Source organism: Myotis nattereri, assembly GCF_964212035.1.
Source record: "Myotis nattereri genome assembly, chromosome: 2".
In the NCBI taxonomy this organism is placed as follows: Eukaryota; Metazoa; Chordata; class Mammalia; order Chiroptera; family Vespertilionidae; genus Myotis; species Myotis nattereri.
Window position 1 is genome coordinate 140,107,841 of NC_138076.1, and position 26,277 is coordinate 140,134,117.

Genomic DNA, 26,277 nt, shown 5'->3' on the forward strand with positions numbered 1-26,277 from the left:
AGAAAACCAGAGTAGTTGGCTTTCACTTTGTCTTCTGTGCTCTCTTCTTGGCTGACTTTATTACCACAGTAGCTAAATTACTGAGAACTTTATGTGCATTGGGAGTCTGTCTTACCAGTAGAAGGAATTCCTTTTGTGGCAGTAGTTCTATGCTAGATGCTAATGCTATTGCTTAAGTAATTTGATTTTTTTTTTTTTTAAAGGAAACTTAGAGGCAGTTCTGGTTTATTTTATGTAAAAAGGAGGGGATCATATCTGCATGTGGTGCAGTGGGAATTGTAAGTTTCACTAATGTCAGGTATTAGAGAAAATGAAAGTGAAATTATTTGTTTGCAGTCTTTCCTACCTTGGAACTCCTGCTGCCTGGTTAGAGGGCGCAGGTTTGCAAAAGGTGAACATTCAAGAATAGCAGTGATATCAAAAAAGGACTACGAAAACAATAACTTACTTTAACACTGGTATGATCTTTTCAGCCCTAATCATTTTTTGCTCTGAAGAATGTGATGTTTTGTTTTTGAGTGAGCATGAGTATCACTCATTTGTACATTTAACTCCAAGATATTTTAATATTTTGTAGATATTCAATTTCTTGGTATAAATTACACATTTTTCATGTGGGAAAAGAGAAAATATTTCCTCTAACATAAATAAAATTGCAAAATGTTCTGTAACTTACTCATTCTCGTGTAGTAAGTCAGATATGACATGGAAAAGTTAATTTCTCTAATACTGTCATCTACAGGTGACAGAGAATCAGCAACCTATTTATGAGTCTTACCACTAAAGCTAAAATCATACTTGTAGGTTCCTCCATTCAACAGTTGATTACTGTCATTTGTATTCTAGATACTATTATGTAGACATGATGGGGTTCTTGCATTTAGGAGTTCATAGAATAGTGGATCCAAAAGGGAAAGGAAATGAATGCAGAGATAGTACATATTGGTAGAAAATTATAGTTGATGCCATAATTTTTTAAGTGTGTTAGGATAGATATGTTTGCAATATTACAGAGAATGGAAGGAGAGGGTGATTTAACTCTGGTTACATTAATATAGGCTGGGGAAGGCCTTAGAAATAAAGGCTTCAGATAGTTAAAAGAAGACTAAATTTAGGAGCAATCTGTAGGGTCCAGCAGTGCCTTAGCCATTATTCAGGGGTACTTTTTGTCTTCTTCCAGAGAAGTTATAAAGTCCCAAAGTACCTTAGTTAATCCTTATGATCAAAAAGAATTGAAATTTTATCATCAGGTTACTTTTTTCTTGGCAACTGGATTCAACCTTCTCCTGCCAACCTGCTTTTTTGTGATAGAGCTAAGAATGTGCTTTTGGTAGGTTTTTAAACTGGGTTTTGTTTTATCTGATGTCCTTTTATTTGTCATGTCTGCCTCAGCAGTTTTGTAGCCTCTGTCTGTCTGGCAGAAATATTTATGTGTGTCAAAGTCTTTTAGATAGCTGGAGAACCATACCAAAAGAAGTTTATTGGATACTGTTATGAATATACTAGAGGCCTGGTGCATGAAATTTGTGCACTGGGGCAGAAGGGTCCCTCAGCCCAGCCTGCCCCTTCTCAGTCTAGGAGCCCTCAGGGGATGTCCTACTGACAGCTTAGGAGTGGGCCTAAGCCGCATCCTGGCCTCCCTCTGCTGGAGGAGACTGGCTGATCAGGGAAAGGCTCCGCCTCCATCACCCCCTCACTGCTGCTGCCTCTGGCCTCCCTCTACAGGAGGTGACCCAGCGATCAGGGGAAGGCAACACCCCCATCATGCCTTTGTTGCTGCCACTGCCAGCCACAAGGCTGCCTGAGCCTCGGCCTTCGCAGCCACTATGGCTTGCCTAAGCCTCGCCTGGCCCTCATTGCCTGAGCCTCAGACCCTTGCAGTGGCAGTGGCCATCAGTGGCTTGCCTAAGCCCCGGGCCGGCCCTGGGCAAGTGGCAGCGGCCATTGGCGGCTTGCCTGAGTCCAGGGCCAGCCTTGGGCAAGCAGCAGCCGCCATTGCATCTCCAGCGCTGTAAGTCCCCGCCCACCTGCGCCTACTGCGTGCGCAGCCTGCTGATTGGTCATTACTGTGATGGTGTCCCGACCAATTTGCATATTACCCTATTATTAGATAGATAATAGTGTCCTTGACTTTGCAAGCATAAAATCTACAGTTTTCCTCCCTAAAGGTGAAAAATAGTATAAAATTGTGAAATTATTAATTTGTTATCAATTATCTATATTTGAGAGAGACTTAAAATTCACCGTGCAATGATGCACACATGTATTATATTATAGATAGACTAGAGGCCCGGTGCATGAAATTCTTGCACTGGGATGGGGAGGTCCCCTCAGCCCTGCCTGTGCCCTCTCGCAGTCCAGGACCCCTCGCTCCTTACTGCTTGCTGCTCCTTACCACTGTGCTCACCAGCCATGAGCCCGGTTTCTGGCTGAGCGGTGCTTCCCCTATCGGAGTGCACTGACCACCTGGGGGGCAGCTCCTGCATTGAGCATCTGCCCCCTGGTGGTCAGTGCGCATCATGGCAACCAGTTCTGGTCGTTCCGCCATAATGGTCACTTAGGCTTTTATTATATAGACTAGAGGCCCAGCACATGAAATTTCTGCGCAGGTACGGGCCCTGGGCCTGGCCTGTGATCAGGGCCATCTTCCCTGGCTGCCCACATCTGGCCCTGCCCCCCCACCATCTCCCAACTCCCGGTTCCCCGTTCGCCATGTGCGATCGGAGCCTGATGGCCAGGAGAAGGGACCAAGAGGTTGGCCATTCCCGCCCGCTTGCCATCCCCGCCCCCGCCCCCACCTTGGGTCACCCTCTGTGTGTGGGGTGACCGGCAGGGTGGGGGCCTTAGCCTGGAGCCACCTACATCCCCCACCACCCACCCCAGGTTCCCCGTTCGCCATTGGGCAATCAGAGCCTGCTAGCTGAGGGGAGGAACTGAGAGGTTGGCCGTTCACCCGCTCTCCAGCCCCACCCCACGCCGCCACCCACCCCGGTTCCCATTCACCATAGGGCGATCAGAGCCTGTTGGACAGGGGAAGGAACTGAGAGGTTGGCCGTTCCTGCCCTCTCACCACCCCCTCCCCCGCCACGGGTCTCCCTCTGTGTGCGAGGTGACTGGCGGGGCGGGGGTCTTAGTCTGGCGCCACCCTTGTCCCCCGCTACCCACCCCTGGTTCCTGTTTGCCATCAGGTGATTGGAGCCTGCTGGCCAGGGAAAGAGACCAAGAGATGGTCAGTGTGCCTCATAGTGACTGGTCGAGCAGTTGTTATGCCGTTAGGGTCAATTTGCATATTACCCTTTTATTATATAGGATTTTATGTATGGTACAATGGTTACCAGACTGTGTGCCTCAACTTGGACATAAATATAGATGTTAGTGGAAAAAGGGATTTGTTGACAAGTTCTGCAGTAAAACTGTTTTATTACAGTATTTTCTAAATTTAATTCGTTTCAAGATCCTTCATGTCGAAAACCATTTAACTTTTCTAGTTCAGTAGTTTCATGGAAACATTTGGAAATATTGCAGTAAATTTTTGTGATAAATTATCTGTAAATAAGGGTGTCCCAAAAAATACATACACACTTTCACAGCTGATAGCTCAATTTTGAAAATGTATTTTAATAAACACTACCTTTATAATTATTCAAAGCATATATATACATTTTTGGGAACACCCTATATATAAGTACTGGCATATTTGTATAATAGTTTGAGGAAAGTGAATTAATTAATACTTGGTATTGCTAATATATAGGAAATTAAATGGTGATGGTGATTGCTTTCTTTTTTTCTTTTCTTTTTTTCCAAAACAAGTTTTTGTTTAATTTTAGAGAGAAAGGGAAAGAGATAAAATTATCAATGATGAGAGAGAAACATTGATTGGCTACTTCCTGCATGCCCGTTAGTGGGGATCTATCCTGCAACCCGGGCATGTGTCCTAACTGGGAATCATAGGTTGACGCTCAACCACTGAACCACACCTGCTGGGTGGAATAATAATTTTTATTATTTATTCGTTAAAGAGTTATTCTTTTATACCTTTTTATTTACTCATCAAGCACAAGTGCTGACACATTAGCAGATTATTGTTGCTTATTTTTTTGAAGTTATAATTTCAGATTGTTTTGGAATTTCAAGAAATAGAGATGGTTCAGTGTTAAGAGTTTTAATTTGTGACAGATTAAAATTTAGATAATTCTTTAGCTTAAACAACTAACCGATGACATTTAAGAAATACAGGAGAAAAGGCAGATTAGAGATTAAGTAGAGAAGGGAACATGATGCTTGGATACATGCAAGCTAAAGCAATCAAAACTGGTATATAAATAATACCTTCTATGTTAAAAAATCTAGCAGTAGCCCGCCTAGCCGGTTTGGCTCAGTGGATAGAACTTCAGCCCAGTAGACTGAAGGGTCCCAGGTTCGATTCTGGTCAAGGGCATGTATGATTCTTGGCACCAGTCAGGTGTGTGCAGGAGGCAACCAGTACATTTGTCTCTCTTACATCGATGTTTCTCTCTCTTCCTCTCCCTTCCACTCTCTCTAAAACTCAATGGAAAAATATCCTCGGGTGAGGATTAACAAGATAAAAATCTAGCAATGTAACCATTATTTATTGCAGCATAATAAATTACCCCTAAACTTAAAACACTAAACATTTATTATCTCACATTTTCTTTATTTTTAAATATATATATTTTATTTCAGAGAGGAAGGGATCAAGGGAGAGAGCTAGAAACATTAATGATGAGAGAGAATCATTGATCGGCTGCCTCCTGCAAGCCCCACACTGAGGATTGAGCTGGCAACCTGGATATGTGACCTGACTGGGAATCAAACCATGACCTCCTGGTTCATAGGTCAATGCTCAACCACTTAACCACACTGACTGGGCAGTTTGGCTCTTTTCAAACTTGGATCTAAGCACTGTGCTATATGCTCAAAGAGTAAAAATAATTTACTTAATGGATGTTGATTATCCATAGCTAATCATCATTCATTTAGGGAACATCATTTCCGATGCAAATCCTTTGACACACTTTTATTTAAAAGGACACATATCACATAACTATTTTAATTAGAATGTATTAAACTTAATTTGCCAAAAGGAAAAAAAAAACCCAGAAGAATAATGATTAAATTTTAGGGTTTTGTTTGTGTTTTTTTTTTTTTTTGCAACTAGAGAGTATTACCTTAAATATTTTTTTAATATTAAGAAAATAGGCTATGAATATGTTGCAATAGGATTTTTTAAGCCACGTTCCAATTTTAGAAAGATTTTATGAATTCTAGAACTCACAGATATTTTTGCTGTTTTCCCCCCTCATCTCATTTTGTTAGCCATATTAACATTTCTACCTTGCTAGAATTTATAATGTTTACATTCTTTTTGATTCACTTATTATGAATCTTTTGACCATTTTGTCTTGATTTCTGAATTTTTTTATATCCCTAAGAATTTTAAACACTAAAGGAAATCCTCTTCCCTTATAAAAGTGTTGGCTTCTAAGGATCTAGGTTTAACTTAGTACTGTATTTACAGATATTTATCCATAAAGAAAATAACAATGCTGTGGAATGAGATTAGATAAAGGGCAGACTTTAATCTTTGAATATGGTTTTCAGTTTTTGATGTCCTCATTCAAGTACTTAGTACTTACTGGGTAAAGTATAAATGTTTAAGTAGTACTTAGATTACTTTTACCCTAGAAACTTTCATTCTTTTTTATAATCTAAAAATGTTTTCTTTTGTTGTGTGTGTTCTTTTTCATGTTTTATCATCTGTTTGGAGGTCTAGTTCATTCATTCCACAAATATATAGTGTCTTCTATATTTTCTCTAGGATGCTGCCTATACATAAGAGTCTGAACTTTTAAAATCCAAATTAAGAATTTCCTATGGTCTAGCCATTGTGCATAATCTATTTTGAATTTATTGTTCCATAATTTTATCATTTGAATATATGATTTATTGTGAGGGCAGGTATTTGTTTTTACATCTAGATTTCCTACTTGTTTATATGGTAAGAGTAGAAAGACCAAAATAAGTAATTAAACCTAAATGCAATGCTGAACTTGTTAGCTGTTTTTATAACAGATGACCTCCTAAGATTATACATGCTCTTTTATTTGCCAGTCTTAATGCAAAACCAAGGTGTTTATTTTTTATTTTTAGTATGGGAGTACCACTTGGAGTTTTTCATTGTTTTGTATAAACCATACGCATAGTTCTTCTTTGATGTATCCAATTCAGTTTTCTTTAAAATAGAACAAAACCTTGCTTATATATCTTCAGTTGTTCTTCTTTAAGCATACTCACTGACATCTGTCACTCAGAATGCTTAGAGCAGGGGTGGGCAACCCCTGGCATGCGTGCCAAACATGGCACGCCAGTAACTTTTGCTGGCACGTGAAACCCTCTCTTATAATCTTCCATTTACAGTTTTTTTCTTAATATCGACTTTTTTATTTTTCAGATAAATTCAGTGTAGGTGCATCTTAGATAAATAAATAATTTTACATAACAAGTTATCCTAAAGACCATAGACATGGATTGACGAGAGAGGGAAAGAGCAATTTCTATGCCTCTGCCTTAACTCTCCCTGCCTTCCTAGATCCGACCAGTGTTTGGTTTCATCCACATACGCTTGTGAATCTTTGTTCTCAGTGGTGAATTTTGTTAAGTCTCGTAATAGGAGTAGCTTGACAGATGAAACATACGCTTGTGAATCTTTGTTCTCAGTGGTGAATTTTGTTAAGTCTCGTAATAGGAGTAGCCTGACAGATGAAAGTAGTAGCTCGTGCATATCTCTGAAGGTCACAAAATATAAACCTGATGTAAAATCTCTGACATCAGTGATGCAGCAGCAAAAGTCCCACTGATAATATCAAACGGAGTCATAAAGTTTTCTGTCGGACTATCAGTGTACATGTATACATTAAAAAATAAATGTATTTTTCATCATCATATACCAATGATGGCGAACCTTTTGAGCTCGGCGTGTCAGCATTTTGAAAAACCCTAACTTAACTCTGGTGCCGTGTCACATATAGAAATTTTTTGATATTTGCAACCATAGTAAAGACTTATATTTTTGATATTTATTTTATATATTTAAATGTCATTTAACTAAGGAAAATCAACCAAAAAAATGAGTTTGTGTGTCACCTCTGACACTCATGTCATAGGTTCGCCATCACTGTCATATACTGTGCTTTTGTCGCTCGAAAGAATTTTATTATTTCTTCAAGGTTCTTCACATACGTACACCTTAAGAGATATCAAGTAGGCGTAACATGTTCTCAAAAAATTAGGGTTGGCACGCAGAAGAATTTTGAGTCAGAGATTTTGCTGGTTTTGGCAAGCACTCACAAAAAGGTTGCCCACCCCTGGCTTAGGGCATGGGCAATTTTCTAGTATATCTACAAATTTCTGCTCCCACCAGTTGAATAGAACTGAGTTTTCCTTACTAAGGAGTCAAAGAGTTGTTTCAAGGAAATATAAATTGATATAGAGAACTTTCTATTCAAGTTAATTTGTCTATTATTTATCAGTAATTGTTACTAATGGTTAGGCACAAATTGTAAGCATTTCAACTAATTCACTAAAATCACATTTTCACCTAAGTTGTTATAATTGCATTTATACAACTAAATCTTTTCTTCTGCTTTATTCTGCATTGTATATAATTTGTATGAATAAGCTTATATAAAACTTATATATATAAAAGTGTTTGAAGGGGGTTTGGAAGATATTTCTAAGGTTAAAAGTTAATCACCCTCTTAGAAATCATTGGTGGATGGGACTTTTACCAAAAGTAATAGTACTAAAAGGAATATTTGACAACTCTCCACCATTTAATTTTGTTTTGCAATTTATAGAGGGATGAAAAAGTAAGTTTTGGATAAGAATAGAAAAAAGAAAAATTTAAATGGATGATATAGCACGTGGCATATGTATTGATACGAACTGTAGCACTTAGTTTTTGACAGGTACTACTCTCTATGTGCATTTGTCATAGTAAACTTTTGAGGTGGGTACCATTATTCTCCTTTTCCAAAGCAAACTGTGGTACACAGAATTTTAAGTAATTTATCCAGTGACACTATTGGCAAACTGGATTAATCCCAGACAGAGTGTACTTTTAACAAAACCGCTTTCATGAAAAGGAATATAACACTATCAGAATATATTTCAGATTCTGCTAAATTTGTAATCATGATTTTACTCAATTGAATTCCATAGTTGCTAAACACATTTGTTTTTATCTTTTCTAGGAATGAAATTTAATGATTTTTTAAAGATACGCATGCCCTACCCAAAATCTGTCTCTAAGCCCTGGACTCTATTTTGAGCCAATGTTGTTCAGCTTCATTATCCAGCTTTTTCCTTAAAATGTGTGGGGAACAGAGTTTGTCCTTCAGCTAATTACCTGAGAAAAATGATAGGCCCCCTTTAAAATAAAAACAGATGACTTATATACTTAAACTAGTTTATTGAATTCGTTTACAGTTCAGGTTGACAAAGCTGCCTCTGCCTGGATTTAAAAAGACAGAGTGTCTTCACACAGCCATTTATTATTTGTAATTGCTCTGGATATGTGTTCAAGAAAAATTCAAGATAGACCATGTCAGATAATATTTTGCACGTATATTTGAGTTCTGTTTCTTTCCATATTTAGTCAAATATTTAAAGTCAGCAAATCATGTGTCTCTTAATGTGCTTGCATGTGCTAGCTTTTGATTCTCTTAGCAACAATATTGTTATGAGAAAGCTTTGCCAGTTTCTTGACTGTGCTTTATAAATGCTCAAGAGAATACTTGGAACAATTTATACCACAAACTTGAGGTTCTTATATAATGTATATTTTGTGACTGTTCTTAGCATTTAATTTATATTTAAACATTTCAAAAGCTTGTAACAAAATAATCATATTTAACAATAACTGCATTAGGTATTTTTTCCAGTTTTTCTTACATTATACTGGAAAAAATAAACGTTTTTCAACAAGCCTAGTCATTCACCTTCCTAAAATGGAGAAACTTTAAAAATTAATCATTCCTCCTGAAAATATTTTATCCTCAATCTCAAAGTATTATTCATACAATAAAGCAAATAAGACTATTCTGGATCCTGCCTACCTTTATCGTCATCATCTATCTTGACTTTGACTCTTTATACACCAGGAAAGGTTTCACTTATTCATATGTTAAGCTTAGGTGTAGAGCCTCCTCCAAGAAATATTTCCTGACTACCACCATTATTGCTTAGTTCTTTTTTTTCTGAGCTTCCACAATAAGCAGTGCACAGCTCTGTAATTGTATTTATCACATTCCTTTTGATATAATCATCTACTTGTGTATATGTCTTCCTTACGTTGAGAACTTTGTATCTCTTTAACTAATGAATAAAATATCACAAATGTCTTTGTCTTCCAAGTAAAATTACTGGTCATAATTTAATCTAACCATTCTCTTAATGTTTCCATGGTCACTTCTCTGCATTCTCTCCGAGTGATTTCAGGTGCTATTGTTTTAATTATTACCTTAATGCAGATAATCCCCAAATTGATACTTTCTTTTTTTTTTTTAATTTATTGCTTAAAGTATTACAAAGGGTATTACATATGTGTCCATTTTATCCCCCCGCCCTAGACAGTCCCCTAGCCTCCCCTATCCCCCAATGTCTTATGTCCACTGGTTATGCTTATATGCATGCATACAAGTCCTTAGGTTCATCTCTTACCCCCCTACCTCCTGCCCCCCAACCCTCCCCGGCCTTCCCACTGCAGTTTGACAATCTGTTTGAGGCAGCTCTGCCTCTGTATCTATTATTGTTCAAAAGTTTATAATGGTCTCTATTATCCATGAATGAGTGAGATCATGTGGTATTTTTCCTTCATTGACTGGCTTATTTCACTTAGCATAATGCTCTCCAGTTCCATCCATGACGTTGCAAATGGTAAGAGTTCCTTCCTTTTTAGAGCAGCATAGTATTCCATCGTGTAGATGTACCACAGTTTTCTAATCCATTCATCTACTGATGGGCACTTAGGCTGTTTCCAGATCTTAGCTATGGTGAATTGTGCTGCTATGAACATATGGGATATATGAACATATATCCTTTCTGATTGGTGTTTCTGGTTTCTTGGGATATATTCCTAGAAGTGGGATCACAGGGTCAAATGGGAGTTCCATTTTCAGTTTTTTAAGGAAACTCCATACTGTCTTCCATAGTGGCTGCACAGGTCTGCATTCCCACCAGCAGTGCACAAGTGTTCCTTTTTCTCCACATCCTCTCCAGCACTTGTCGTTAGTTGATTTGTTGATGATAGCCAGTCTGACAGGTGTGAGATGGTACCTCGTTGTTGTTTTGATTTGCATCTCTCAGATGATTAGTGACTTTGAGCATGTTTTCATGTCTGTTGACTTTCTGAATGTCCTCTTTTGAAAGGTGTCTATTTAGGTCCTTTGCCCATTTTTTGATTGGATTGTTTATCTTCCTTTTGTTGAGTTGTATGAGTTCCCTATAAATTTTGGCGATTAGGCCCTTATCAGATATGACATTGGCAAATATGTTTTCCCACACAGTGGGTTTTCTCGTTGTTTTGTTGATGGTTTCTTTTGCTGTGCAGAAGCTTTTTATTTTGATGTAGTCCCATTTGTTCATTTTCTCTTTAGTTTCAAGTGCCCTAGGAGCTGTATCAGTGAAGAAATTGCTTCGGCATATGTCTGAGATTTTGTTGCCTTTGAATTCTTCTAGAATTTTTATAGTTTCCTGTCGTACATTTAAGTCCTTTATCCATTTTGAGTTTATTTTTGTGTATGGTGTAAGTTGGTGGTCTAGTTTCATTTTCTTGCATATATCTGTCCAATTTTCCCAACACCATTTATTGAAGAGACTATCTTGGCTCCATTGTATGTTCTTGCCTCCTTTGTCAAATATTGAGCATATTGGTTCGTGCCGATTTCTGGGCTCTCTATTCTATTCCATTGATCTATATGCCTATTCTTGTGCCAGTACCAGGCAGTTTTGAGAACAGTGGCTTTGTAATACAACTTGATATCTGGTATTGAGATCCCACCTACTTTGGTCTTTTTCAGGATTGCTGTAGCTATTCGGGGTCTTTTTTTATTCCAGATGAATTTTTGGAGAGTTCGTTCTAGATCTCTGAAGTATGCCGTTGGTATTTTAATGGGAAGTGCGTTGAATTTATAGATTGCTTTGGGTAGTATGGACATTTTAATGATGTTGATTCTACCAATCCATGGACACGGTATGTTCTTCCATCTGTTTATGTCTTCCTCTATACCTTTTTTCAACGTCCTGTAGTTTTCTGAGTAGAGGTCTTTTACCTCTTTAGTTAAGTTTATTCCTAGGTAGCTTAATTTTTTTGGTGCGATGGTAAACGGGATTGTTTTTATAATCTCTCTTTCTGAAAGTTCACTATTGGTGTATAGAAATGCCTCAGATTTCTTGGGTTTAATTTTGTATCCTGCTACATTGCCAAATTCATGTATTAAGTCTAGTAGCTTTTTGATGGAGTCTCTAGGGTTTTGTATGTATAATATCATGTCGTCTGCAAATAAGGACAGTTTTACTTCCTCTTTTCCAACCAAATTGATACTTTCATCCCACATTTATTTTCAAAGATCTGCGTATCCAGTTGGCCACTAGATACAGGTGATTGGATAGAGATACAGATACCTATAAATTCAGCATATCCAAAGCTAAAAATCATCTTATTTTCCTCAAACTGCTCCTTGAATCTGTGGTATTTATTTCCATGAATGGCTTCTCTCTGTCCTTCACTCTTCATACTTAATCTTTAATTAATCTTGCACATTTTCTCCTAAGTTTTTTAAAATATAGATCCAGTCTGAGTACTCTTCCCTCTTCATATTGCTTTCAGTATTCTTTCTGAAATATTGATCTGATCATGTCACTCCCTCTGCTTAAAAACTCTGAATAGCTTTTCAAACATCATCTTGAAATTCTAAAATGTTTTCTACTACTTCACCCTACTGCTGAATTGAGCCACTGTCAATTGAGTGGCTCAATGTAGCAGGTTCCCTGATGTGTAGGAATAGAAAGCAGATTTAACCCTTTGCGGTCGTTTGTCTACTCTCAGCCACCAAAGCTTTTTTACCGTTCCGGTCTTATGTCTGCTCTCAGCCACCACAGCAAGGAACCGTACGAATCTTAACTCTATTCATTCATCTATCAGTTCATAATTTCTCCGAAAGCTCTTAAGTGTCTAAGCGACCTTGTCATGAACCAAAACATTTTCCCGACAAATCGGAGATATCGAAACTCAATATAGACAAACGCGGTCATTCCACACTCGCCATGCAAAATACCGTGGCCAGTCAGTCGCCTTTTGAGAGTGAAGAAATCAACAAGCTTCGGAGATACTTTGCAGAATTTCAAATAAAGCTTTACAAATTACGTTTAACTGTAATTAGGCATTCTCGCTTGTTAAGATATTTCAAAATAATACTCCAAAATGGCAAAAAGGAAGTTAACGAAAGAAGTGTACTGCGAATCTGAAAGTAACGATGAAGAGTTTTATTTTGGCACCTTGAATACTGACTCTGACCTAGAAAGTGATAACGTTTGTAGTGATTCTACTAGTAGTGACGTAGTTCCAAAAAAGAATTAATAAATCTTGTTTATCCTTCATAATCTTGCATGTTATGTATCACTGCTCTTTCAATGGAAATTAATTCCGACCAGTACGACACCCATGTCCAAATTTAATATGACCGCAAAGGGTTAATACAACCTTTGTATCCAATCCAGTCACCTTTGCATTATATTCAAATCTTTTACACACACTATATTTAGACCTTTTATGACCTAGCCTTATCCTGTTTTGTAATTTATAGATACTCTATACCACTGGATGACTTGCTGTTTGGTTATTCCATGCTTCTTTTAAAAATCGTAGTGCATTTGCTCATTGAAGTTCCTTCCAGTTAACTTTCTAAGTGAACAATTCCTATGTAATCTTCAAAACTTTCCTCAAATATATATTTTTCAAAGAGACTATATGGACCATTCGAGTTAAAAGACTATCTTTTTTTAAAAAATAGGGTTTTTTTAAATTGATGTCAGAGAGAAGAAGGGAGAGGGAGAGAGAGAGAAACATCGATGAGAGAGAATCATCGATTGCCTGCCTCCTCCACAGCCCCCTTAAGGGATTGAGCCCGCAACTGGGGCGTGTACCCAACCAGGAATCAAACCACAACCTCCCGGTTCACAGGTTGACACACAACCACTGAGCCACACCGGCCTGGCAAAAGAATATCTTTTTATGTCACTAGTGATATTTTAGAACTTTCTACCCTCTGCTATTAATGCCCTTACATGATCATTGTTATTTATGGACTAGTCTCCCATATTATAATATGACCTTTTCCATCCTCTGTGTTCCTAGGGCCTTGGGGTGTACTATATAGTTTTTATCATATATAATATGAAGAGTAGCTAAAGAAATTAGGCATATTTAGCCTAAAATATGTGATAATTGTTAAGGGGGAAGGTTTTTATAATATTTAAAGGTTAACCATTAAAAGAGTAATTCCATTTGATATGTGAAGCTTCAGGAGGCAGCGGATAGAAATTAAAGAAAGACATTTTAGCATGTACAATTTAGAAAAAGGTAAATGTCTTATACTGGAGGTAATACATAGTAGGCTTTCAGTAAATGGCAGCCTATTATTTTTTCTTTTTAAATTGAGGTATAATTTATATACAATAGACTACACAGCTTTTAAGTGTATAATTCCATAAATTTTTACGTGTATTCAATGTCTAAGTAAAAAATCAGAAAGGTAGAGAACATTTCCAATCTTCCAGAGAGCTTCCTCATGCCCCTCCCATCAGTTTTCCATACATTTAACCATGATTCTGAGCTTAACCACCAGAGATTAGCTTTGATTGGAAACCTACACTATGTTTTTTATGTGTTTTTTATCCTCACCCAAGAAGGGTATGCTTATTGATTTTAGAGAGAGGAAGGGAGAGAGAGAGACTCTGAGAAAAAAAAAAGAAGCATTGATTGGTTGCTTCCCATATGCGCCCCAACTAAGGATTGAACCTGCAACCTAGGTATGTGCCCTGACTGGAAATTGAACCCACCACCCACCAGGGCGAAACTTACAGTATATTATATCCTTTGTCTGCCTTTTTCTACTCATCTATATGTCTGTGAGGATAATTCATGTTGTTGACAGTAGCAGTAGTTATTTTTGTTTCATGTTCTTTATTTCTTGATGCATATAATTCTATTACAAGAATAGAATCTCTACCCCCCACATATAGTCCATACCATTTATTTATCATTTATATACACTTTTTAGTAGATACTGTTGAATGCTTTTTCTGAAAGAGTTAAATGAATTTTACACTTTCAGTAGCAATTTGGTTGTTTCTTTATATAGAAAATTTAAAGAAGAAAATAAAAATTATTCAGTTTCACAACCAATGATAATCACTATTAACCTTTAGCATATATTCTTCTAGTCATTTTGTTTATATAATTTTAGTAAAATTGGACTCATTAGGCAATTTGTTTGCATCCTCTTTTAAAAACTTAATATATTATGTCTGGGTGGTGTGGCTCAGCCTTTGAGTGTAGACCCAGCTACCATGAGGTCACCAGTTCAATTCCCGGTCAGGGCACATGCCCAGGTTGCGGGCTAGATCCCCAGTAGGGGTCGTGCTGGAGGCAGCCGGTCAGTGATGTTCCTCTCTCATCCATGTTTCTATCTCTCCCTCTCCCTTCTTTTCTCTCTAAAAATCAATTAAAAAAAAAAAAAAGCCCAGCCAGTGTGGCTCAGTGGTTGAATGTCAGTCTATGAACCAGGAGGTCATGGTTAGATTCCGGTCAGGGCACATGCTTGGGTTGCTAGCTTGATTTCCAGTGGGGGGCGGGCAGGAGGCAGTCAATTAATGACTCTCTATCATCATTGATGTTTCTATCTCTCTCCCCCTTCCCTCTCTGAAATCAATAAAAATATATTTAAAATTTTTTTAAAAAATAAAAACTTAATATATTGTGAACATTTTCCCATATCCTTTTATAAAGAACTAGAGGCCCAGTGCATGGAATTTGTGCACTGGCAATGTCCCTAGTGGCTGCCAGCTGCTGGCCGGGGCCTCCCTTCCTTCCCCTGGCTGGCCTGCTCTCTGGTAGAACTTCCGGAAGAACTTCGGTAGAGGGGACAATTTGCATACTATGCTTTTATTATGTAGAATCATATTTTCTTTCTTAACATATTCCATTTTTAAAAACCAATAATCATATTTGTATTATATGCATTTATTAAATAGAGTATGTTTTATATTGATGATAAAAATCAGAATACTGCTTTGGAGCCTCTTCGCAAAATAGGAGAATATAATTTAATATCTTTTCTCAAGAAAAATTAACAATTAGCTTATAAATAGTTCTGTTATTTCAAGCCGCTCAAATAGCATAAACTACTTTCTAATATAATATAATTTTAAAATGTTTTTATTTAGAGAGAGAGGAAGGGAGAGAGAGAAACATCGATGAGAGAGAAACTTAAAAATTATTGAAAGAGCTTTGTTTATGTGAATTGTATGTATTAATGTTTACAATACTAGAAGTTAAAATTAAGTTAGACTAACAGTGGTTTGTTATTTAAGTAAAAAAAAATGTTACATTGGAAAAAGGGGCAGATTCAGCTTTCATCTCAGCTTCATAAGTGCTTTCGTCAGGACTATTATTATAAGAAGTGCTTTATATGCATACTTCTGTCTAGTTCCACAGATTAAAAAGATGTATATTTAAGGATGAAAATTTAATAAAATTTATGATTCGCTCTGCTTTGTAATGGACATTCATAAATAAAAATAGCCTTTTTAAAATTATGGGCATAGTGCAAAGACAGTGATTGTTAGAGACTGTTTGTTTGTTTTTGCCACTGCCTTAATTTGTGCTAAGGTACTAGCAGTTTTACCACTAGTGCTTTTGCACCTTTAAGTGCACATGTCAACACAGTGAAAAAGGGAAATACCATCTTAATATCATTTTAAAAATGGTTTTGACCATGTCAGCTCTCTAAAAGGATGTCTCCCCCCTTAGCAGACCACATTTTGGGAACCATTGCTATGGAGGATATTTTTGGTGCTTAGTTACAAAGTTTTGATTGTTTTCATTTTAATGAAATGTACTTGTTTTTCCCATGGGGTTGGCATTGTCTAGTCACATATACTACTGTTGTACATGTATCTAATTAAGGACTCTTACAATTTAAATTCTTAGTACATTGGCCTGTTTGATGGCAGTACAATCAAAATAGCAACAGACTAATTTTCAGAGAATGTTTATATTATAAAGGCTGCAAAGTAGGAATTCTGTTGCATTATTAAGTTATTAGGAGTGTTGAATCAAATCTTCTTGTAATTTTTTGTGTTTTTAGGCTTGCATTGATGACAATGTCGATATGGTGAAGTTTCTGGTAGAAAATGGAGCAAATATTAATCAACCTGATAATGAAGGCTGGATACCACTACACGCAGCTGCTTCCTGTGGATATCTCGATATTGCAGAGTAAGCCAGTTCTCTGTTTACTTTTATTCAAATACAATTATAGAGACCTTAGATTTTACAGAAATTATTCTTAAAGGTAAGTGAGCAACATGTTATATTACTGTAATTAATGAAAATTATTCTTCCCAGAAAGAGAATAAATGGTTCTTGGGAATCCTAATACTGAGTTCATTGATACCCATATGAGATTCTCACCCTGTCTCCCCACCTCTCGCTTTTGGTACTTTGTATTAATGTGAGTACAGTGGGGCCTTGACTTACAAGTGTCCCTACTAACGAGTTTTTCGAGATACGAGCCGTCTCTCGGCCGATTTTTTGCTTTGAGTTGCGAGCTAAAATTCGGGTTACGAGCCAGCTTCAGATACCCCACCGCTAGTTGGCGCAGCGAACGTCACAGTGAACGCCACAACATCAGCCCAGCATCACGTGTCTCACTCGTTCACTTTTTGATTTGACATACGAGTAATTTGAGTTACGAGCTCCATCACGGAACGAATTAAACTCGTAAGTCAAGGCCCCACTGTAATTGATTGTACACATGCTTCACCCCCATCTCCTTTTCTTTTGAATACATGTACAGGATTGTCAAATAATTCAAGTCTATCTCTATGTAATTATGAATTGTTAGGGGACATTAACGATAATTTTCAATTTGGTTACTTCGTTATAGTGAGAATATGATACATAGTTCTCCATTTAGTCAATTTATGCTTGTTTAGTTTTTATTAAGATTACTTCCAAATTCAGTGAGAAAGAGTCATTGTATTAACTACCTTTAATGAGTGGGTACTTTCTAAGAAAATTCAATTATTTAAGCTTTTAACAGGAAGTATGAATATCTTGACAAAATAATTTTTTTACTCAATTGTTTTTCTTCTTACTTTGTGTCAACACTACAAACACTTATTGTCTGTCTGCTCACATCAAAGCTTTTCAGCTAACTTTGTAAATCTCTCTTAGTAAACTTTCAGTTTTATTTCTTTGTATATTTCACACACACACACCCACACACACACACACCATGTATATTGAAGATACTTCAATTTAAAGGAGAGGTAGTGTTTGGTGAAATGAAAAGTGCTCTGACTTTGGAATCAAAAGCTCTGCATTGGGTTTGATTACTGACTCTTAACACTAACTGCACGACATCTTTTAGTAATTTGTTTCTTCTTTCTGGGCCTTGCCTTCTTTATGTGATTTCTCTGGTCCGTGTGGCTTGGTGGTTTAGCATTGACGCAGGAACCAACAAGTCACCAGTTCGATTCCTAGTCATGGTACATGCCCAGCTTGCGCTCAGTCCCCAGTAGAGGGCGTGCAGGAGGCAGCTGATGAATGATTCTCTCTCATCATTGATGTTTCTCTCTTTGCCTCTCCCTTCCTCTCTCTCTAAAAACCAATAAAAACATATTTAAAAAATAAATAAAAGGAGGTCTTTTTGCCATTGCAAAACAATAGTGGTTGTTCATAATTATAATTATGGTTCTCAAGTTCCTTACTCCTTCAAGATCAGAGGACTTGTATCTCTTCATTATAGAAAAAATAGCTAATGTGCATTTATCTTTAGCTGTTCTTAAATAGTTGGTACTATTAGACACTGAGGTTGACTGAGGTGGATTATGAAGGCTTCCTTAACCACTCAAGTGGTATGACCTTTCTTAACTTTAATAAGCTTCAGTTTTCTCCTCTATTCCTCTATAGAATAGGAATGATATTTTCTAGGTTTGCTGTGAGGATTAACTGACATAACTCATTAAGCGTATTTGGCACATAGAAAGTACTCATATGTGTTAACTTTTGACCATTATTTCATTTATCTCTCCTGGGAAAATGAAAACCCAATTTCTTTCTTTAGATGTTTAATCCTTGTGTTTTCTTTTTTGATTTATGCTTCTGAGTTTGAAAAGATAATAATTGTCCTGAATAATTTCCTATGGAATAATTTTTGTAGACTTGATAACCCATTGTGGCAGTTGGGATGATTTTAGCTGCAAGTGAGTATATCAAGTTTAAAATGCCCTAAAGAATAAGAGCTCTTGCCAAAACCGGTTTGGCTCAGTGGATAGAGCGTCGGCTTGCGGACTGAAAGGTCCCAGGTTCGATTCCGGTCAAGGGCATGTACCTGGGTTGTGGGCACATCCCCAGTGGGAGATGTGCAGGAGGCAGCTGATTGATGTTTCTCTCTCATCGATGTTTCTAACTCTCTATCTCTCTCCCTTCCTCTCTGTAAAAAATCAATAAAATATATTTAAAAAAAAAAAAAAAAAAGAATAAGAGCTCTTGTTATAGAGGTCCAGAGGCCCAGTGCATGATATTCCTGCACCGGGGAGGGGTTCCCCTCAGCCAAGCCTGCACCCTCTCCAATCTGGGACCCCTCAGGGGATGTCCAACTGCCGGTTTAGGCCCGATCCTTAGGGCCTAAACCGGCAGTTGGACAACCCTCTCACAATCTGGGACCGCTGGCTCCTAACTGCTCACCTGCCTGCCTGCCTGATCGTCCCTAACGGCCCCCTCCCACTGGCCTGGTCACCCCCAACTGCCCCCCCCCCCCCCGCCGCCGGCCTAGTTGCCCCTAACTGCCACCCCCTCACCAGCCTGGTTGCCCCTAATTTCCCCCCACCCCCACTGGCCTGGTTGCCCCTTACTGCCCCCCCCTGCTGGACTGGTTGCCCCCAACTTCCCCCCCCAATGGCCTGTTCACCCCTAACTGCCCCCCCACCGGCCTGGTTGCCCCCAACTGCCCCCCTCCCCCCCGCCAGCCTGGTCACCCCTCACAGCCCCCGTCTGCTGGCCTGGTCGCCCCTCACTGCCCCCCTCTGCTGGCCTGGTCACTCCTCACTGTCCCCCCACCCCCACCCCGCCGGCCTGATCGCCCTAACTGCCCCCCCCTGCGGACCTGGTTGCCCCACACAGCCTGCTGTTCAGTTGTTTGGTCATCCCTCACTAACCCCCCTGCCGGCCTAGTCGTCCCACACAGCCTGTTCAGTTGTCTGTTCGGTTGTAATGGTCGCTTAGGCTTTTATTATTATAGATAATATACTAGAGGCCTGGTGCACAAAAATTTGTGCACTCGGGGGGGAGGGGGGGTCCCTCAGCCCAGCCTGTGCCCTCTCACAGTCTGGGACCCCTCGGGAGATAACGACCTGCTGGCTTAGGCCTGCTCCCGGGTGGGAGAGGGCAGGCCCAATCCCTAGGTGCAGCCCCTGGTCGGGCTCAGAGGAGGGCCGATTGGGGAGTTGGGGCGCCGCTCCCTGTCATGCACAGAGCAGGGCGGATTGGAAGGTTGCGATGCCACCCTCAGTCACGCTCAGGGTAGGGTCGATGGGGAGGTTGCGGCGCCACCCCCTGTCACGCACAGAGCAGGGCCCATCAGGGGGTTGGGGAGCTCCCCCCGTCACGCACAGAGCAGGGCGGATCAGGGGGTTGGGGCGCCGCCACTGTCATACTAGGGCAGGGCCGATGTTGAGGTTATGGCTCTACCCCGTCACACACAGAGTAGGGCCCGTGGGGTGTGGGGGTTGGGGCACCGTACCCTGTCACACACAGAGCCACAGGGCGATCAGGGGGTTGGGGAGCTCCCCCCTATCAGGCACAGAGCAGGGCCAATAGGGAGGTTGTGGCCCCGCCCCCTGTCACACACAGGGCTGCAGGGCGATCAGGGGGTTTGGGAGTTTCCCCCTTGTCACACTGATCCCGGTGCTGGGAGGCATATTACCCTTTTACTATGTAGGCTAGAAGCCTGGTGCACGGGTTGGGGCCAGCTGGTTTGCCCTGAAGGGTGTCCTGGATCAGGGTGGGGGTCCCCACTGGGGTGCCTGGCCAGCCTGGGTGAGGGGATGATGCCTGTTTGCAGCCGGTCACACACCCTTCAGGGTGAGGGTCCCCACTGGGGTGCCTGACCAGTCTGGGTGAGGGGCTGAGGGCTGTTTTCAGGCTGGGACTGAAGCTCCCAACCGCTCCTTTTTTCTTTTTTTTTTCTTTTTTTATTCTGGGCCAGCTTTAGCTCTGAGGCTTGGCTCCAGCTCTGAGGCCTCAGCTGCTGAAAGTAGGTATCTGGTTTGTTTAGGTTCTGTAATCGAAACTCTGTATCAACTCCAGCTCTGAGATCCCAGCTCGCTGAAAGCAGGTTTCTGGGGTTTTGTTTAGCTTCTATATTTGTTACAGTGTTCAGACTGCAGGCTCAGAGCCCGGCAAGGCAGGCGGGGAATGTTGGAGTCCTCCGTCACTGAAGCAAGCAAGCCTCATGTTCAGTTTAAGCTGCCTGGCTGCTGGCCGCCATCTTGGCTGGCAGTTAATTTGTATATCGCCCTGATTAGCCAATGGGAAGGGTAGCGGTCGTACGCCAATTACCATGTTTCTCTTTTATTAGATAGGACTAGGGGCCCGGTGCACGAAATTCATGCAGGGGGGTGGGGGGAGTGTCCCTCAGCCCAGCCTGCCCCCTCTCACATACTGGGAGCCCTCAGGGGATGTCCTATTGACTGCTTAGGCCCGCTACCAGCTCCCCTTGGGGAGTGGGTCTAACCCGCAGTCTGGCCTCCCTTTGTGGGAGGTGACTGGGCTGATCAGGGGAAGGCACCAGCCCCATCACCCCACTGCTGCAGCCACTGCCAGTCACCACAGCCAGCAAGGTTTTTTCATCAACACGGACTCCAGTCCCATCACCATGAAAAAATGACAACTTTTTTTAGGCATTTTCAAGATGTGTCTTTCATATAATAATAATTTCTTTATTATTTTTTTATCCTCACCTGAGGATATGTTTCCATTGATTTTTAGAGAATGTGAAAGAGAAAGGGAAAGACAGAGAGAAACATCAAAACGAGAGGAACGCTTTGATTGGTTGCTACCTGCATGAGCCCTGACCTGGGCCCCGGCCAGGGAGGAGCCTGCAACCTAGGTACATGCCCTTGGTCAGAATTGAATCCAGACCCTGCCATCGGTAGGCCAAGGCATTATCCACTGAGCCAAAGTGGCTAGGGCAGGATATGACATTTCTTAGCCCTCCAGCAGCGGACCTTTGTTTTTTTCACCAGGCGTGTGGTGAAAAACCCTAGATCACCGTTTTGGATTCTTATTACCCAAGTTACGAAGAATATTACCAGTGGCATACAGGGAGCTTAACCAATGAGCGGTCAGAAAAGGTGCTTCTTCTGTAGTTCACATCAATCTGCGACTTGGCACCCCACCCACCCCTGCCCCAGGCTTGACGCCTCTGGCCCAGGCTTCAGGCCTGGGCAGGGGAACCCCATCTCCCCTGATCACGGGCTCCACCCTTGCCCTGGCCTGATCCCTTGGCCAGAGGCATTGACCCCCATCACCCTCCGATTGCCAAATTGGCCCCTTGCCCAGGCCTGATGCCTCCGTCAGAGGTGTAAGGCCTGGGCAGGGGACCCCCATCTCCCTCCCATAGCTGGCTCCGCCCCCCGCCCAGGCCTGACGCCTCTGGCCCAGGTATCAGGCCTGAGCAGGGGACCTGCACACCCCTCCAATTGACGGCTCCACCGCTCGCCCAGGCCTGACGCCTGGGCCAAAGGCGTTGACCCCCATCACCCTCCAATTGCAGGATCGGCCCCTTGCCCAGGCCTGACGCCTCTGGCAGAGGCGTCAGGCCTGGGCAGGGGACCCTCATTTCCCCCCATCACTGGCTCTGCCCCCTGCCCAGGCCTGATGCCTCTGGCTCAGGCGTCAGGCCTGGGCAGGGGACCCCCAGACCCCTCCGATTGCCTGCTCCGCCCCTGGCCCAGGCCTGATGCCTCTGGCCCAGGATTTAGGCCTGGGCAGGGGACCCCCAACCCCCTCCGATTGCTGGCTCTGCCCCCCGCCCAGGCCTGATGCCTCGGCCAGAGAAGTTGACCCTCATCATTCTCCAATTGCCTGCTCCGCCCCTGGCCCAGGCCTGAGGCCTCCGGCAGAGGTGTCAGGCCTGGGCAGGGGACCCCCAGCTCCCACCATCCCTGGCTCCGCCCCTGCTACCCATGATCTCTGGCACCGCCCCTACCAAGACCTAAGGCCTCTGGTGGAGGCATTAGTCCTGGGCGGGAGACCCCCAGCTCCCCGCGATCTCCTGCTCTGCCCCAGCCTAGACCTAATGCCTCTAGCTGAGGCATTAGGCCTGGGCAGGGGTCCCCCAGCTCCCCACGGTTTCAGGCTCCGCCCCTGCCCAGGCCTAACACCTCTGGCCAAGGCATTATTCCTGTGCAGGGGACCCCCAGCTCCCCGCGATGGCTGGTTCCACCCCTGCCCAGGCCTACCGCCTCTGGCCAAGGCGTTAGGTCTATGCAGGGGACCCCCAGCTCCCCTGATTGCAAGCTCCACTCCTGCCCAGGCCTAACATCTTTGGCCAAGGCTTTAGGCCAGGGCAAGGGACCCCTAGCTTCCCGGACTGCCGGCTCCGCCCCTGCCCAGCTCCCATCGCGGGCTCCACCCCTGCTTCCCGCAATCACTGGTTGGGGGTGGCAAAGGCACCCGGTTCTCTGATCACGGCTGGGGCCCCCAGCTCTTAGCTCCCCACTGGGTTTCGGATCACCATCAGTGGCAGGGGGCTTCTTCTGTCCTTTTCCTTTCGCCTCTCAGCATTGTGCCTACATATGCAAATTAACTGCCATCTTAGTTGGCAGTTGATTTGCATATCCCCCTGATTAGCCAATGGGAAGGGTAGTGGTCGTATGCTAATTACCATGTTTCTCTATTATTAGATAGGATACTTAAGAGGAAGGGCATTGAGGTTTATAAAACTGCTTGATGATCATCTAGGGCAGTGGTCGGCAAACTCATTAGTCAACAGAGCCAAATATCAACAGTACAACGATTGAAATTTCTTTTGAGAGCCAAATTTTTTTAACTTAAACTATATTGGTAGGTACATTGTTATTAACTTAATTAGGGTACTCCTAAGCTGGCCTTTGCTAAAAACGTCCTCAATCTGATTGAGGTACTTTCGCTGAGATCGACCCCTTCCAACTCTCCCATCCACACTCATCTTGTATACTTATTTCAGATAGCCGAGTGTAGATGGGAGAGTTGGAAGGGGTTGACCTCAGCAAATGTACCTCAAAACAATGTACCTCCCCCACGCTCCATATCCCGCAGCCCGCCTGCACCGCGTCTCCCGTCAGCCAACCGACCGGCACCCCCCACTTCTTCTAACACTTCTTCAAAATAGACTCGCCCAGGCCGAAAACCTACTTCTGCGCATGGGCCACGAAGTTTCAATCGCACTGTACGAGCTACACTCAAGAGGCCAAAGATCCGCATGTGGCTCGCGAGCCGCGGTTTGCCGACCACTGATCTAGGGCAGGGGTGGGCAAACTTTTTGACTCGAGTGCCACAGTGGGTTCTTAAACTGGACCGGAGGGCCGGAACAAAAGCATGGATGGAGTGTTTGTGTGAACTAATATAAATTCAAAGTAAACATCATTACATAAAAGGGTACGGTCTTTTTTTTCAATAGTTTTATTCATTTCAAATGGGCCGCATCCGGCCCGCTGGCTGTAGTTTGCCCATGGCTGATCTAGGGCCTGGGGTCTTTCAGGCTTTTTCTTCATCTGACTTTCCCAAAGACAGACCTTATTCCTACCCTGTCCCCCCGCTTAGTGCAAGATGATCACCACAGCTCCTGAATTGTGTTTTTCCATATGCCCACACCAAGAGCAAAATAAAAATTGGTTGAGGAGTGGAAATTATCTTCTCCGTATTCTGTGTATGTCAAGGGAGGGGAACCCTCTGACTGCAGCTTATTTCCTCTTAAGGTACTTCCATTGGTCTGGCTTAATATTTGCCTCTGTCTACTCTGGAAAAGCAAGAATCTGGCATATCCAGTTTTTTACATGCCAGTAAACAAGTGTGAGGGGGGTGAACGGTCTGCTCAAATGTTAACATTTTCAATAGAGTAACTATAACTTTTTACTTTTGGGGAGATGGGATATGGAATATGAGCTTCTTAGGTCCTATTTTGACTAAGCTTGACTAGAATTTTGCTGATCTAACTACCTTCCTATCGGAAGTTAGAATTTATGGCTGAAGTATAATACGTAGTGTCTCCGAACCAAATTAAAATTAGAAAATAATGACTTTTCTTTTTTTGCCATAAGAATTTTTTTAAATTATGACATTGTTTATAGAAATTAGTATATAACGGGTTATTTGTTAAGGTGATAGCCCCAAACTTTTCCAAATGCATGATTATTTTTATCAGCATTATCTTTTTCAGCAATTAATTCCACTAATGAATGTGAGAAGTTAATGAAACCCTAGTTTTCTTGGGCCTAGAAAGATATAGCATGGTGGTGGCCTAAGAGAAAGGGTGAAGATATCTCCCAAATCAGAGCACTTGTTAGGGTAAAAGGCCCCATTAATACTAATGTAGAGACAACTGTTACAAACCAGGAATAACCTTGGAAAATGTGTCACTCTGCTAAATGAAATATTTGGAGTTAAATTCGTTCCAAATCCTGGTTCTGCATTTGCTAGTCTTGTGCCCTTGGCCAACCTACGTAGCCTCTATGATTAATATTATTTATGAAAAAATATGATTATTTGGGAATGATCAGGCATCTTCCTAGCTCTTACTTCTCATATTGCTTTCCACGTTTTTCACTATGTCAGTACTGGGCTACTTTTAGTTTCCTGACAGTCCTTGCTGGTTCACATCATAGTGTCTTTGCACACAGCAGTTCATTTGCCTCATTTCTTTACTTGATCGGTTTTTACCAAACTCAAACCTTTCTGATATTCCTGGCTGATTCATCATCATCTCTAACATATCAATTGTTTACATCCTCCTTTACCAACTGCATTGTACACAGAATAGTGCTAATTCTTCCCTATTGAAATGAGCCGAAGCAAACAGTGAAGGAGATGGTTTACTCTAAGAATTTGAAGCTGATTGGGCTACAGTGAGTTCTAAATTTTTGACTTTTGTTGGAGATAGTAGAACAAAGAATATGAGGTTACAGTTTAGTTTTTAGACAGTTCGTGTCTGGTCTGTAACCTAGCAGAAACCAGTTGAATAGATGAATGATATTTCTTCATATTCTGACTCAATTATCTCACCTTTTCACCAAGATAATTACCCGCAACCTCTCCCTGCTTTGAATCAGGTAGAAGTCTTAAGAAAAACTAACAATAGAGATTAATAATGTCCCTTCTCCAGAGTGGATTAGAGGAAGTATAAATGAAGTGAGTTTGGGAGTATCATATTAATGTTCAGCATTATACCATCTTTGGTCATTAAGAGTCTGTTCATATTGGCTTCTGAGTCCTTGGGACATTACCAGATAAAGTAAACTTGCACTTTAGTATTACAAGGTGTTCCAGACATGTTTTACATTTCCTGCCCCGGGTCTAGACTTGCCATTTTTCTAAGGATCCCCTTCCTTGTAATGGGTGCTAGAAGTACTCATTGTTACTACTGGTTACTGTTTCCAATTCAAATTCAGCAGCAGAGTGTTGTTCTATAATCTCTTCTATCTTATATATCAATATTTCCTTTCTCCTCCACTTCATTGCCAGGAACTACAAGATTAAAATAACGCATAATTACTATTTGTTTCATTAGATGTTACACATACATTACATTGTAATATAACAGCAATACCACCAACAGCAACAATATGATTACTAAAAGCATTTTGAAGTTTGGTTGGTTGGGTTTGAGGGGGAGGAGGAAGGTGGTTCATTTCTTTTTGTCCTTAAGT

The 26,277-nt window shown here is 41.4% G+C and overlaps 1 protein-coding gene across 2 annotated transcripts in view; it reads left to right on the forward strand.

Moving 5' to 3' along the window:
- Positions 1 to 26,277, forward strand: part of PPP1R12A (protein phosphatase 1 regulatory subunit 12A) — a 163,363-nt gene that overhangs the window by 40,148 nt on the left and 96,938 nt on the right. For both annotated transcript variants that reach the window (XM_081083374.1, XM_081083375.1), the window contains exon 2: positions 16,452 to 16,582. In XM_081083374.1, coding sequence (XP_080939500.1) covers positions 16,452 to 16,582 — 131 coding nt within the window. The remainder of the gene's footprint in view (positions 1 to 16,451; positions 16,583 to 26,277) is intronic.